Consider the following 14,325-nt stretch of genomic DNA (forward strand, 5'->3'; position numbering starts at 1 on the left):
TTAATGTTATTATAAATTTATCACTTCATTTTTTTAAAAATAATGTATTAAGTAGAATTAGAATGGAAATTATATATTTAACTATATTACAAATTTATCATTTTCCTATTTTAAAATGTAACGTAGAATGTACTAATCAGAATCAGAATGGAAATTATGCATTATTTCAAGTGTTAAATTAAGTGGAAAGATAGAAGGCGTCATATTTCAACCAGTGATTACAGGGGAAATTCTCTGTTAAAGAAAAGAGATAAATAGATAATTGGAAAAGAACGGACAAAAGATACAAGTATAATGATTTAAATTAAGATGAAATAAACAAAATATAATTAAGAGAGTGAAAAGAGGGGAGAAGTTATATAGAAAATATAGAATGGTAAATAAGATAAGTAATGGTATATAAGGTGAGCATGAATTTGATTTAGGTCTGTAAAAAAGATGTAACCCGGGGCTAAGCCACTTTCCAAAAAGAAGTTTTATGTTTTGTATTTTGTGTGTTTATGTTTGATTGAGAATTAAGAAAACCTTGATAGAAAGAAATATAATTGAATAAAAGTAAAGGGAGAAATAACGAGAAATTTGGAAAAGATATATATGTGCTTAAATGGAAATGTGATAATTTGAAACTATGCTGTACAAAATAATGTTTCATTTGCTTTGTTAAAACCTATAAGTAGCTTTTAGAAAGGAGGTTTTATGTTCCTATGTCTTATGTTTTGTTTGTCTTTAAAAATTAATAAAATTTGTTTTTTTAAAAAAAGAATGGAAATGGACAATTACAACCATGCACTTATACATCCAAGAAACTGACGGAAACCGAGCAAAGATGGGCCATATGGGAGAAAGAGGCATATGCTGTGCGGTGGGCAATGCCCACATGGAGACATTTCTTGGAAGGAAACCAAATCCCCTTTGAAGTATGGACTGATCACAAAAATCTGGAAGCCCTGAGAAATCCACGGAAACTCTCTGAAAAACAAGCAAGGTGGGCTCAATATTTTGAATGGTTTAATTTCACTCTCAATTATTTTCCTGGGAGAGAGAACTTCTTAGCAGATGCACTGTCCAGAAAACCCCAATACAACAGCAAAAAGATTGAGGTTATAAAACCAATGATCCAACCGACCCAACTAGCAGCCAAAGTAATCACCCGGGCACAAGAGAAAAGAAAATCATCACTGACTGAAGACACAACGATGTCAATATTTAAGGAGGCACCACTTAAGGACGACTGGCTCCAGGTTAACAAAAACACTTGTTTAATCAAAGATGGACTGGCCTGGGTAGAAAACAATCTTTATGTCCCCGCAAGCCAGAGAATGGACCTCATGAAACGCTGCCACGACTCCAAAATAGCAGGACACTTTGGGTTTGTAAAAACCCTGCACCTCATCAAGACAATTTTGGTGGCCGTCTCACAAAAAGGACATTGAAAACTATGTTGCGAGCTGCCCCACCTGTGCTGCTGCAAAGAGAAGACAAGGAAAATCTCCTGGACTTTTACAGACAGTAGCAGACCCTTCTGCACCCGGAAAAGAGATTTCTATGGACTTTATAGTGGAGCTTCCCAAAGTGCTGGGAATACTGTCATTTGGGTGGTAACTGATCTTTTTTCCAAACAGGTTCACTTTATTCTATGCCAAAAGATCCCACTGCCAAGGCATTGGCAAAGATGTTTCTAATACACATTTATCGCCTTTATGGAGCTCCCCAATGGATTATCTCAGATCGGGATGTTCAGTTCACATCCAAATTTTGGCGGGCATTTTTAAACCTATTAGGCTTCACCCAGGGGTTATCGTCATCAAATCATCCCCAGACAAATGGAGGTTCTGAACATTTGAACAGCGTATTAGAACAATATTTAAGATGTTTTATTAATTACCAACAGGATAATTGGACTGACCTTCCTTTTGCAGAAGTAGCATACAATAACTCAGTCCATAGCAGCAGGGGTTCACCCCATTCCAGGTAGCCACGGGCCAAGAATTCAACCCCATGCCAGAACTACCCACCAAAGAACCTGAAATCCCCTTCCTTAAGGTGTGGATAAATAACTTGCAAGCCACGTGGCCAGTGGTATGATTAGCATTACAGGAAGCTAGAGCAGCTTTTAAAGTTCAAGCAGACAAAAAACACTGCGATCCTAAACCTTTCAAGATTGGGGACTGTGTATATTTGTCCACAAAATTCTTAAAATCATTACAACCCTCTAAGAAACTAGGGCCAAAATTCATTAGCCCATTCCCTATCTCCAAAATTATTAACCCCGTGATGGTAGAGCTTCAACTCCCCAAAACACTTAGGCAGATTCATCCAGTATTTCACTGTAGCTTGCTCAAACCGGAGATCACTTCAAACCTCAGACCCCCCCCCCTTCCCACACCTCCAACTCCCATCATGGTACATGGAGAACATTTTGAAATTAAAGATATCCTTGATTCGCACACTCACCGTGGATCCACACAATATTTAGTAGCTTGGAAACACCTTCCTTCCTCAGAAAATGAGTGGGTAGCCAAACGACACGGAAAAGCACCCACATTACTATGAAAGTTCCATCTAAAATACCCTGATAAACCATCCTAAACTGCAAACGTAACGCATGATTTTTGTTTTTTCCAGGTAAACCGATCTGTTTTTTAAGGAGGGCAGGATATCAGATCCGTGTATATCTGTCATTTCTTCAATGGAAGAAGAAAAGGGGAGGGGAGACTGATAAAGAAATCCTTCTTGATGTAACCTGAATATATTTAATCTTATATCGAATTTGTATAATCTACACATGATACAATGGAGGGATGAAACCCAGGTGGCCAGAACCTATCACTTCTGAGAGAGACAGCCAGGAGATGAAGAGACCATAAAAAATTCCACAGTGAGATGTGTCCTGAGAAACTCTGAAAAAGATCATTCTGAAAAGGGGGTGGGGGGAATTAACATGTTGGCTCTTTGTTTCACTAAATACACATCAAGATAAGGGGAGGGGTTTTAAACTCCCTTATCTATCTCTGCATGCCGGAGAGACCTTAGATGCTGCTTTTAACCCCTACATGAATTGTCTCATCTCAATAAAAGGATTCCTTTTTGATACGTTTTGATACATTTTCAGAAGTTCGTCCTAGCTGATTGAATGGGAAAAGTTCTGTAGCCTGACATCTGCTTTCTTTCTCCTTGCTACCCATCACTTCCTTGCCATCTTCTCCCTTTGGTGGACCAATTATTTCCTTGACTTTTTTCTTGTTTTTGAAAGAAACATTTTAAAAGAAACTTTTAAAAATTATTTTTGACATTTATTACAAGTCTTAGTTCATTCTGAGGTGAAGCTTTCTTGACTTCATCTTCAGCTATATGGTAATATTCTGCCAGTTATGTCTCTTTTTCCATTTTTTTATACTAATCCTTTTTGTCTTTCAGTTGGTTAGAGAGTTCTTCATACAACCATGGTGGTTTCTTCTTGGATTTCTTGTTTTTCTTTTTCAGTGGTATTGTGTTGAGATGAGTTTTTATAGTCTCATTTTTCAGAGTTTTCCAAGAAAATTGCCTGTTTCCCAGCTTGATTTGTCTTGTTACCACAGTTTTCTAAATCTCAGTCTCTTTCAGCCTCTCTCTCTCTCTCTCTCTCACACACACACACACCCACGCCATTGCACTGCAGCTGTGCATGTGCAATGTGATCAGTGTCTGTAGCTTAAGTCAGCTATTTTGTGAGGCAGTATTCTTTGCTCGGTATTAGCATAAGCCATATCCTCCTCTCCTCAGCCTTTACAAATGTCTATGGCAAGAGTTTCAAATTATAAGACATGATCCCATATGAAGTATTAAGCAACATAGGGAGGATTCACAATGTTTTTTAAAGGCTGAGAAGGCTGGCACAGGCAAAGTAGGAGCACAGTCAAAACTTGTTCCTATTCTGCCTTGGTCAGCCCATCTGGAATTTGCACAGGCAAAGTGAGAAGCAAATGCAGCAGTTTTGAGGATATTCCCACTTTGCCTTTAGCAGGCAATGCATGGAACAATGTTTGAGACAAAGTGAAACTTGTGGATCTAGCCATTGGTCAAGATCATCTGCAATCACAGAAGTTTTACTTATTGTTTAGTTAATTATTTACATGAACTTTAGTTTTGGTCACAAAACTAGCTGCCTATATTCATTTATCATTTTAGCAGTTTGCATTATTACAGCACTTGGGAACTTGCACTGTTATGAGGTTCTGTGTTTTTGACTTAATTTAAAAGCTGGAGTGAAATGGTCATAAAGGTTGCAATCCATTGCTTGTCTTCTGCATGGATTTAATCCTTAATAGTTATGTATACCATTATATTAATAGATTGTAGTCTTAACCATCTTATCTGTGTTGCATGATTGCTGAAATTTCACTCTGTTATCAGCATTACAGGTAGTCCTCTTTTAAAGTATTACAGGTAGCCCTCTTTCACTCTGTTAAAGTATTACAGGTAGTCCTCGATTTACAACCATAATTGGGACCCAGATTGCCATTGCTATGCAAATAAGTTGTTAACTGAGTTGTGCCCAATTTTATGACCTTTTTGCCATACTTGAGGAAATCATTGCAGTTGTTAAATGAATCATGTGGTCATTAAGTGAGTCTGGCTTCCCCCGTTGACTTTGCTTGTTGGAAGTTACCTGGGAATGTCACAAATGGAGATCATGTGACTCTGCAACTATCACAAGTACATATGTGTTGCCAAGCCCCCAGAGTTTGACACCTGACCGTGGGGTTGCTGTAACAGTTATAAGTATAAAGATTGGTGGTAAATCACTTTACCACCATGTGGGATCCTGATTAACTAAAAAGTTTATGAAACAGACCTCCTAGTCTACCTTCTCAGGGTTAAGATGATTATTTCTGAAGTAGTATACAGTATTAGGGAGACAGCAAGACAATCTGATTATAGATGATCTTTTAATCACCTGTCTCCTTTATGTATAAACAATTACTTGCTCAGTATAACTAATGCAGCTAATAGTTCCAGCTCACAGAAAAATCTTTTCTTTCTCTTGCTTTGGTGGGTTTTTTTTCTTCAGCTCTGTGAGAGGAAATCTCTCAGGAGATTCATACCCCTGTGACAGTGGGCAGAGAGAAACAATGGGACTACATACTTTTGTTTTGCAGTTTTATGATGATATATGTCATTTTGCTGTCATAGAACTTGTTTATTTTTCTGTTTTTTAATCAGTCAGTGACTATAATCAAGTTTACTTCTATTTCTATTACTACTAGTAGTAGTGATACATGTAGTGCTGTTTGAATATCATGGTCACTCAATCCAATTTTATAGTTTTTATACTTTTAATTATACTGATAGTAATTATTTTATAAAATGGAGAGTTGCAAAGTTCTATATAACAGCATGTAATTTAGGACACTGGTAGATGCAGTACTACTTTGTAGGTATATAGATACAAAGCTTTAATGAACTTGCATGTGTTATTAAATAGTGTTCTTTAATCTTATTTGTAATTGATAATTATAAGTTGTATTTTAAATAGTTCTTTTATTAATTGAATGTTTGCTTTTATATAGCATTCTAATGTTATAGATTGTATTTTATTTCCAATTGCTGTGGGAATTATACTAGTTAAAACAAATATTTTGTTTGATTATTATATCATTATATATAATTATATAATTATGCATTTAATCATGTAATCATTATACTCACACACACAAATTAACTCTGTAAGACCACCATAGCTATGTATGTTTAGATATGTGGACTTGCTAATCACTGAAGATTGGTTGGTATCATCAGGCTGAAATAGTTGCAATTCTATTCTAGACATCTAAATACTTTTAGTTGTCTAGAATTTTCAAGCATTTTAATTAGAAAGTTGTCATTTACTCATTTTATATAGTATTTTTTGAATAAGAAACATTGACCTCACTTAGCATGTTACTGAATCATAGTCTAATGTTTAAAGAAACTATTAATCCTCCCTGAGACGACTCAAGATACAAAAGCAGCTGCTTTTCCACTGCTTGGGATCTTCTTTAAGAAAACAAAGGCATTGCTCAGCATGTAAATATGTTGTCATATATCAAGTTGTATAATAATTAAAAATAAAAGTACAGAGTATTTTGCAGTTTTTATAAGTGAGCCTGTCATACTGCATTGAGATAACTAAATGAAATGCTTTTTTCCTCTAGTTTCTGTTTGTTCTACCTGTGTTAAATTGGTCAATTAATAGGATTTCCTGGTTTTATAGAAACAGCAACAGATTCTTCAATGTATTTTTCTAATTGACATATTTGTGTGAAGTTTTGTAGAATTTAGAGGTTCCACAAAAATATGAACTTTTAAGATTAATACACAAAGCATTACAAATTATGGCAATTTTAGAAAAGTAAATCTTGCCTGATCTGAGCGATAGAAATAATAGGCTTCTCTGATTGCTGTTCCACTACCTGCCCACATTACTACAATTTCCATATACAGACTAGAGGTGCAATATACAGAAGTGAGATACCATTAGAGAAAGGAAGGCACCGTTAGAGGAAGTTGATAAATTTTAATAATTTCTTCTGCTTGATTTATTGCACAATAAAACAGAGGCACAAAAAAAATATGGTCTTGAATTCAGACCCATCTTTTATTACTTCCCATTCTAGTGTGATCATGAGTTGCCTCAAACTTTTTGGTTAAAAAAAAAAAGGCAAAGTCTTCTCTGAACTGATCCCAAGAGTTTTTTTCGTTGGCAGAGTGAAAGTGATGTACTATTTGAGTCAAGAGACACACACACACACAAACTCCCAATATAATTCAAAGTAATTTGGTAAATGTGGGAACATTTCTTTACAGAACAATTCTGCCAACATCATTTTAAAAAACTGATTTCGTTTAATGGTAGCTGTGCAATTTCAAAGTACCATCTGTCCTGTTTTCTGGGATGGGGGTGGGGGGGAAATTGAAGTCAATTCTCCATCACCATCTTTTTAGATTTAAAGCTAAAAAAAACTTTAGATAAGAACTCTTTAAACTAAAAAGTAGTTAAATTAAAAATTGCAGTTGGCATTGAAATATATCTACAGAAATTAAATTGGTTCCAAATTCAAAGATGCTAACATTTCGGAAGCCGTGCATTTAGAAAGAAGAAAAATAGAAAAATGGTAAAGACTGGCAAATAGATTTGTTCGTTTATTTATCAAATTTCTATCCTACCTTTCCTCCAGAAGACTGAAGTACAAGGGGAAGAAGAGGGACACATTGTTTAATCTGGCCAGAATAATCTAGTTGTCTCCAAAGAGATGGTTCAATGTACACTATATTCCTTTTGGAATTTGTATTGAGGACACTTGGAGATTAGTGATCCTTATTCTTATTCATAGAAATGGGAAGCCTATGGCCCACAGCCTTCATGTGACATTGCTGCCTAAATTTGGTTAGTTTTCATTAATGCAATTTGTAGAGGTAAAGGTGGGAATAGAAGCTAGAGCTTTCTAGTTGCAATCTGGGGCTGTTTGGAGGGGAGGCAAAAAAGGGTGGAATTGCTTATGGGGAAGGGAAGAATGAACCTACCAATCATTTGCCTAGTTTGAGCTTCTCTTCACATCCTTAAAAAGTTTAATCCCACTGAAAAACATCAAAAAGAAATCAATCCTATCCCTTACTGAAATGTCACCGCCCCTTACAATAACATCAGCTGCAGCCCTCCCATTGCGGCGAGAGAGAGTTGTATCCCTCCAACTTTGGGAATGTTGCATGTCCTTAATGTAAGACCAAAGTACTGTAGGAACATTTCTCTCACACAGAACATTTTGCAACCTGTCCTGACTACCATTAATCTTTCAGAAAATGCTATTTGCCTTATTTTCTCATAGTAATTCAGTTCAAACCCAGTAGCTGCAATGGTGAAATAATGACTTTCAGTGCTTCTTCGTTTTGTTACACTATAAGCTGATCCATAACTAGAAATTGAAAATTGATTTGTAGTTTCTTGTAATTGTATCATTTGTTGACTTTCATGTTGATTCAATTCAGTTGGCTTTTGTGATACCTGTTGTTTATGTAGTTTGTGTAGTCCAAAGAAATAACATTCCTCTTAAAATACTCCATTGTACAACTTTGAAAGGGTGAAGTGACTAACAACTATAATTATTTGTAATTAAGGCGAGATCTGGAATTTGTGGAAGAATGGGTATGGTTTTCATTAACAGAATGCCTCTGATAAGTGATAAAACAATGGTTGAACCAATTTATTTTCTCTTTCCCATGCAATTGAGTTTCCCTGAAGAATTGAGGGAAGATCTCCAGCCTAGTGGAAGAAGGGAAATAAGGAAAAATGGTCTCCCTCCTTTCTCCTGATAAGAGTCTTCTGTGGACTCTCCTTGTTGGATTCAGTCTGTGAATTTTAAAAATTACCCTCCTACCTCTCTTTCCATCAAAAGGAGGGAGAAATGCCAAGATAATTGAAATCAGGTCAGAATATTAATTTAATTTGTCCTGAAAAATTGAGTATATATGAAGAGACAATCATATACATTTTGGTTTCTTTCAGCTCCTCCTCCTCAACAAGATGACACAATTATAATAATTTTGGCATCAGTATCTGTACTAGCTGTTTTGATGGCTGTTATTTTCTTTGGATACAGGATGTTAGGAGGTAAGTTTTGATAAATAAATGTCTATTATAATATTTTGCCTCTATTTTTCCTTGAGATAATGTTCACAATCCTATTATATTTGTTTTCTTTAGTTACTTACTCAGTTTTACTATATAATTATTTAAATATTCAACCTACCAACTCCTCAGTAATGTTACAACCTACTAGACAGCAATTTGTGTCTGTTCTACAATTAGACAATTACAGGAGAATACCGGGGGTGGGGGGGCTTTTTGTCTTTAGACATTACACTTGAATTGGAGCCCCTTACATTCCAGATAATTTTGTGACAAATTGCTCTAGATATCAGAGCAAAGGCATTGAGTACAGGTCCTGAAAAAGTAAAGTCTGGACCCTTATAATATTATCATTGTTACATATTCTTACCGAAGCTTCATCCTTTTTAATGCAATCCAGCATTTCTCAATCTTGGGTTCCAAATGTTGCACTATAATTGTCAACATCCTCATCATCATAGGCAGTAATAACGGATTGTGGGAATTAGTTGAACTTTATTGCTATCATAGACCTGAAGGATTGTGGAACTTTATTCAGCAACAAGTGAGACACAGTGTAGATATGCCACATTTTGAAAGAAGTTTCCTGGCTAGGTTAAATCCAGTCATCATCATCATTTTAGCCATCGTCTATCCACTGCAGGATGAAGGCCTATTCCGTATGTTTCAAACCTATACAGTCCTAAGCTTTCTTTTGCCAATTGAGCCCACAATACTTGCATTGTATTACTTCCGCTTAGCTCTTTTCTCTTTGTATGAGCATTGAAACAAAATTATGGTTTCTTGTGTTCAAACAAATCAAGTTTTGTCAGTCAACAACAGAAATGATTTTAAGCAACTTTATAGTTTTAACTAATATGTATGCACATATAATTCTGGATTCAGACATCACACCAAGTGCACAGTTTATTTAATCTGCCATGGAAAATAAAGAGCAAAGAACTGTAGATAGCCTGAGTGAGTTGACCTATATATCTTATTCACTGTGTAGTTTCTAAGAATTGCAGGACTATTGAAATAAATCAAGAAGTCTGATCAATTTGAAGAGCAATATAATTCATATCTTCATCTTTCCTCAGGGATCCGTAAAAAAGGCCTGCATACTATGAACATGATGGAAGCAGCAGCTTTAGAACCCTCATTAGATCTGGATAGTTTGAAACTACTGGAGGTAAGTTTACAGGTATAATTCACATGATTTGTTAATAACTATGTAATGCAAAATCTTCGTACTAAGTATTTAGTGTGATTTAGTGAGAACAAGAAATCTGAAGAAGATATAATTCCATCTCAGTTAACATTTGTATTAGAAAATGCATTCTTTGGGGATTAAATTTAGTGTGCAAAATAAAGGCTTCAAATCATGAACACATAAAATGCTGAAGCTCATTAAAATCAATAGATTGAGTGTCCTGAACTTTAAAATTTGTTTCTTTTTTTAAAAAATTCACAGCTTATTGGACGAGGGCGATATGGAGCTGTATACAAAGGATCTTTAGATGAGCGTCCAGTGGCTGTAAAAGTATTTTCTTTTGCTAATCGCCAGAATTTTATAAATGAGAGAAATATTTATAGAATTCCACTGATGGAACATGACAATATTGCTCACTTCATTGTTGGGGATGAGAGATGCTCTGCAGATGGACGAATGGAATATTTATTAGTAATGGAATATTACCCCAATGTAAGTAATTTCTATTATTTCAGACAGCTATAAGAAAATAAAAATAAAAGATACAATTAATTTAAAAAGGATTATTTGAATTGCCCTTTCAATAATCTCTGGGTGTTATTCATATGTTAAACATTGCTTAGAAAGGCATCAACAGTATTTTTGGTCTTGGTGAAAATCACAATAGACTTATCTAAATATTGCCATTCATTTAGTGAACACACCCATCATAGTTTCTAGTTTGCAAATCAATCTTTATGAGTGAGCTCTAAGAAGAGCAAATGCAAAGCTACCAGAACTTTTTTGTCTTTCCCCCAAGTTTTCTGTCATCTACCAGAAATTGTTCCTTCTTCATCTGGGAGGTAGACTGAATTCTCCACTACCTGCCCAGAATCCTCAGGATCTTCTGTCCTAGTGTCAGCTTGGGAAATAGCTGTTATTAAGGTTTATCTAATCTAATCACAGCTAAAAAGGGAGAAAAAAAACCCTGTGTCATTGCATTCCTGACTCCAGTTCTGGCAACCTTTCCACAATGGCCATCTCTTTTCTACTGCCTTTTCGGTTCCTATGGTACAGCCCTCACTGACTTATTTAGGCACAGAAGTTGATCTCAGAAAAAGGAGACTCGTGACAGATTCTCCTTCAGATTTACTATTCCATTCTGTCCTCTTACCTGTCTTGGAGAACTGTCAAGATATGGCTGTTCAGGAAAGTATTTGTAGATAAGGAAGATTAGCCTGTCCTCATTGGATGGCACAACTGGTGCACGTTTTTTTTATATTATCTGACTATTATTGTTATTCTAGCCAAAGTTCTGTTCATTGGGAGTTGCCCTCCTAACACACTAATCACAACTGGTAACAGCCAATAGAACATGTCCAACAATTTACCTACCACGTTAGCATCTTATCACAAAATAGCACCATAGATATAGATGTCAAACACAGCATTGGTAAAACCTCAGCAGTATTCCAGCATTTACGGCCTATTTGATCAGCCACAACAATAGATAAGAAGCCCAAGTTACAGCTTTATAAAACTTTACCAACATCATTTATCAACAAAGATCTATGCCAGTGAAACATGGACAATAGCAGCATGCACAGCACAAAAGATCAGTGTGTTCCATCAGTGTTATCTATAAAGAATTCTGCATGTCATTTATCACAACCATGTCACCAATGAAGACATTTTCCAGCAGAATGGACCTTGGAAGTTGCAGATCATTGTGATGGAAATGCGAATGTGCCTGGCTGGCCATATTCTTCACTTGCCAGAACATCAATACCTAAAAACATTGTACAATAGGAGATGCCAGAGACAAAGGGGAGGCAAAGTAGACATGCAAAATTTGGTGACAAACATTACGGACAATGGGCATCAAATGGGAAGATGCCAAAGATGCCACCATGTATAAGATTCATTGAAAGAAGCTTGCTGCCCTATGTGCGTAAGGCGAAAGGAACCAGTGATGATGACAGCCTTGTTATTTATGGATGTAATATCCTTGGGGAACTGAGCAGCATATAAACCATACTAAATATCTGTCGTGATCATCAAAATTAAGAATATCCCCTTCAGCTGACGACAGATCACTGAAATTGTAGTTAGTCGCATCGTGTCCATTCTGGATTCTGGAAATCTTACCAAATGGGGTAGTTTTTAGCTGCAACTGGACATCTTTATAATAAGGACAGTGTAGCAAAATGTGGATTAATATTTCAGGAACTTCTTCAGAGGTAGAATCTTTGTTTGAATGGGATACACTGTCATTTCCATCAAAACAACTATTGACATATCACACTAATAGTTTGGAGCATCTAGTAGAGTTACTTCCTTGGTACCTTTTGTTACCTTCTTGGAAGCCTTTCACAAAGGTTTTTCCATGCAGCTAAACAGAAAGTTTTTGAAGATCTTTGACTGGAAAAAAACATTTGTTTGGACCTCTTGCTTTTATTAAACCAATGAGATCTCCCCCTCTCCACAGCTTCTTGCAACTATATTCTCCTTCCCCACTCACCCTTTGATAGGAAGTACTTTTTTTCCTACCTGCTGAAAAAAACTTTTATGAAAAGACTTTCCATTCAACAATTCCATTCTCCAATACCCACTCCTATTAGCCTACCACAACCCTCTTATTTTCTGTAGTAACAGAAAAGCAGAAACTCTTAATATCATTGGAAATATCAGTTTGCTCTTCATTATGCTTCCACATTTTACCTGGATTGTACAGCACTGTTTCACTAAGGACAGTGTTTATTTCTTATTTTCCCAGACCAAAGTAAACAGTAACCATAAGTGCATTATTCTTGTTGACTATCACTACCATCACCCTACATGCTTTCAAATGTTGGAAAAGCATCTTAGAAACACAGAATATGTAAACTCATGTAAAAGATAAAATGCTTAGAAAATGCCTTCTTATTTTCTCCAGGGTTCTTTGTGCAGATATTTGACTCTCCAGGCTAGTGACTGGGTGAACTCTTGCCGAATGGCGCATTCTGTAACTAGAGGCCTGGCATATCTTCATACAGAATTACCACGAGGAGGTAAGATAATAATAGGTGTTTTGATTCTGAATTCTTCCTTTAAGTTATGTTAAGCTATGGTACAGTTCAATACCTATTGTTAAACAAAGTATTTCATGTTGGAATTTAAAAAAAATACAAAAACCTAATAGAAATGACCACATATATTATTAAAAATAAAGTCTTAGAATTGTGGAGTTGAAAGAGGTAATTTGGACCATGCAATTCAACTCTGCTTACTGCAAAACAGGCACACTGAATAGTCCAGTTTAGAGGAGCAATCTAATCTGGCAGTTGAAACAGGAGCATTGAGTCTTGGAGAATGTCCAAACTATATCCTAGTTCTCTTTGTGGAAATTCCACCCCATTCAGAGCCAAAGGTGAAAAATCTGTGGCACTGAAAGAGCCATGCAGTCATAGCCATTCAATCTTGTCAGGATTGAGTGTTTCTCTCTATCCAGATGCAGTAGCCTGTCCACAAGCACATCATGATCAGTGTTATCCAAAATTACTGAGATATCAAGATGAACCAGGATAGACATACCATGACAGATCATCAACCAATACCTATGGAGATTCTCAATAATCTGGATTATGATTAACCCAAAGGTGCTTTTTCAAAAAACCAACTGAGCTTCCTTGGGTTTTTTTCCTTTGAAAATGTTTAGCTTCTTATCCAAGAAGCTCCTTCAATTAACTGAAGAAGCTTTTTGGATGAGAAGGAAAACATTTTTGAAGAAAAAAATAAACCAAGAAAGTCCAGTTGCCTTTTGGAAAAAGCACCCCGGGACAATCATCAACAAATATTATTGGTGCCTTCCGGTTTGAGCTTCTTCGGTGACAGACCGAAACCTCGTCTCTCCGAGGCTTCGATCCGTGCTCACTGCTGGAGCGCCCCGAGCCGGCTGGTTTTGGGGCTAAGCCATCCCGTAGAGGTGGTGAAGAGGGGGGAGACTGCCTGCAGGGTTGAGGAGAGCCGCATCTCTCCTCCCCAGCTGGCTATTACTCCCTTTCCCGAAGGTGGTTGTAGCGGTGGTCAGAAATGGCCACCACAAAGAAGAACTCAACCGGAAAAGAATGTGCAGGAGGAAGATAAGAAGAGAAAGTTTTGGTTGACTGGGTCAAACAGCAAAAGCAACAAATAAGGTACCCTGGAATTGAAACTGTTAAAAAACAATAACATTGTTCCCTAAGAAGATTTTTAAGCTGCGAAGGAGAGAGAAAAGGGAAAAGATTGGTTTTCTCCTTTTCCTATACTGACAGCTAGAGAAAGTTTTGGTTGACCGGGTCAAACAGCAAAAGCAACAAATAAGGTACCCTGGAATTTAAACTTAACAACATTGTTCCCAAAGAAGATTTTGAAGCTGCGAAGGAGAGAGAGAAGGGAAAGGATTAGGTTTTTTTTCTTCCCTTCCTTATACTGACAGCTAAGAGACTTAAGCAAGAAACTGAAAAAAAATCCACTTTTGACATTAATAGGC

The 14,325-nt window shown here is 36.4% G+C and overlaps 1 protein-coding gene and 1 long non-coding RNA gene across 4 annotated transcripts in view; one reads left to right on the top strand and one right to left on the bottom strand.

The window, feature by feature from the left end:
- LOC148133098 (uncharacterized) overlaps positions 1-14,325 on the bottom strand; it is a 704,593-nt gene that overhangs the window by 223,120 nt on the left and 467,148 nt on the right. The window lies entirely within an intron of this gene.
- BMPR2 (bone morphogenetic protein receptor type 2) overlaps positions 1-14,325 on the top strand; it is a 114,149-nt gene that overhangs the window by 70,931 nt on the left and 28,893 nt on the right. For all 3 annotated transcript variants that reach the window (XM_087949845.1, XM_026681300.2, XM_087949853.1), the window contains exons 4-7: positions 8,522-8,626; positions 9,724-9,815; positions 10,098-10,328; positions 12,751-12,865. In XM_087949845.1, coding sequence (XP_087805971.1) covers positions 8,522-8,626; positions 9,724-9,815; positions 10,098-10,328; positions 12,751-12,865 — 543 coding nt within the window. The remainder of the gene's footprint in view (positions 1-8,521; positions 8,627-9,723; positions 9,816-10,097; positions 10,329-12,750; positions 12,866-14,325) is intronic.

This window comes from Notechis scutatus, chromosome 1, assembly GCF_049901735.1.
Source record: "Notechis scutatus isolate UNSWTSFEM ecotype Mainland chromosome 1, rNotScu1.2, whole genome shotgun sequence".
NCBI classification, from domain to species: Eukaryota; Metazoa; Chordata; class Lepidosauria; order Squamata; family Elapidae; genus Notechis; species Notechis scutatus.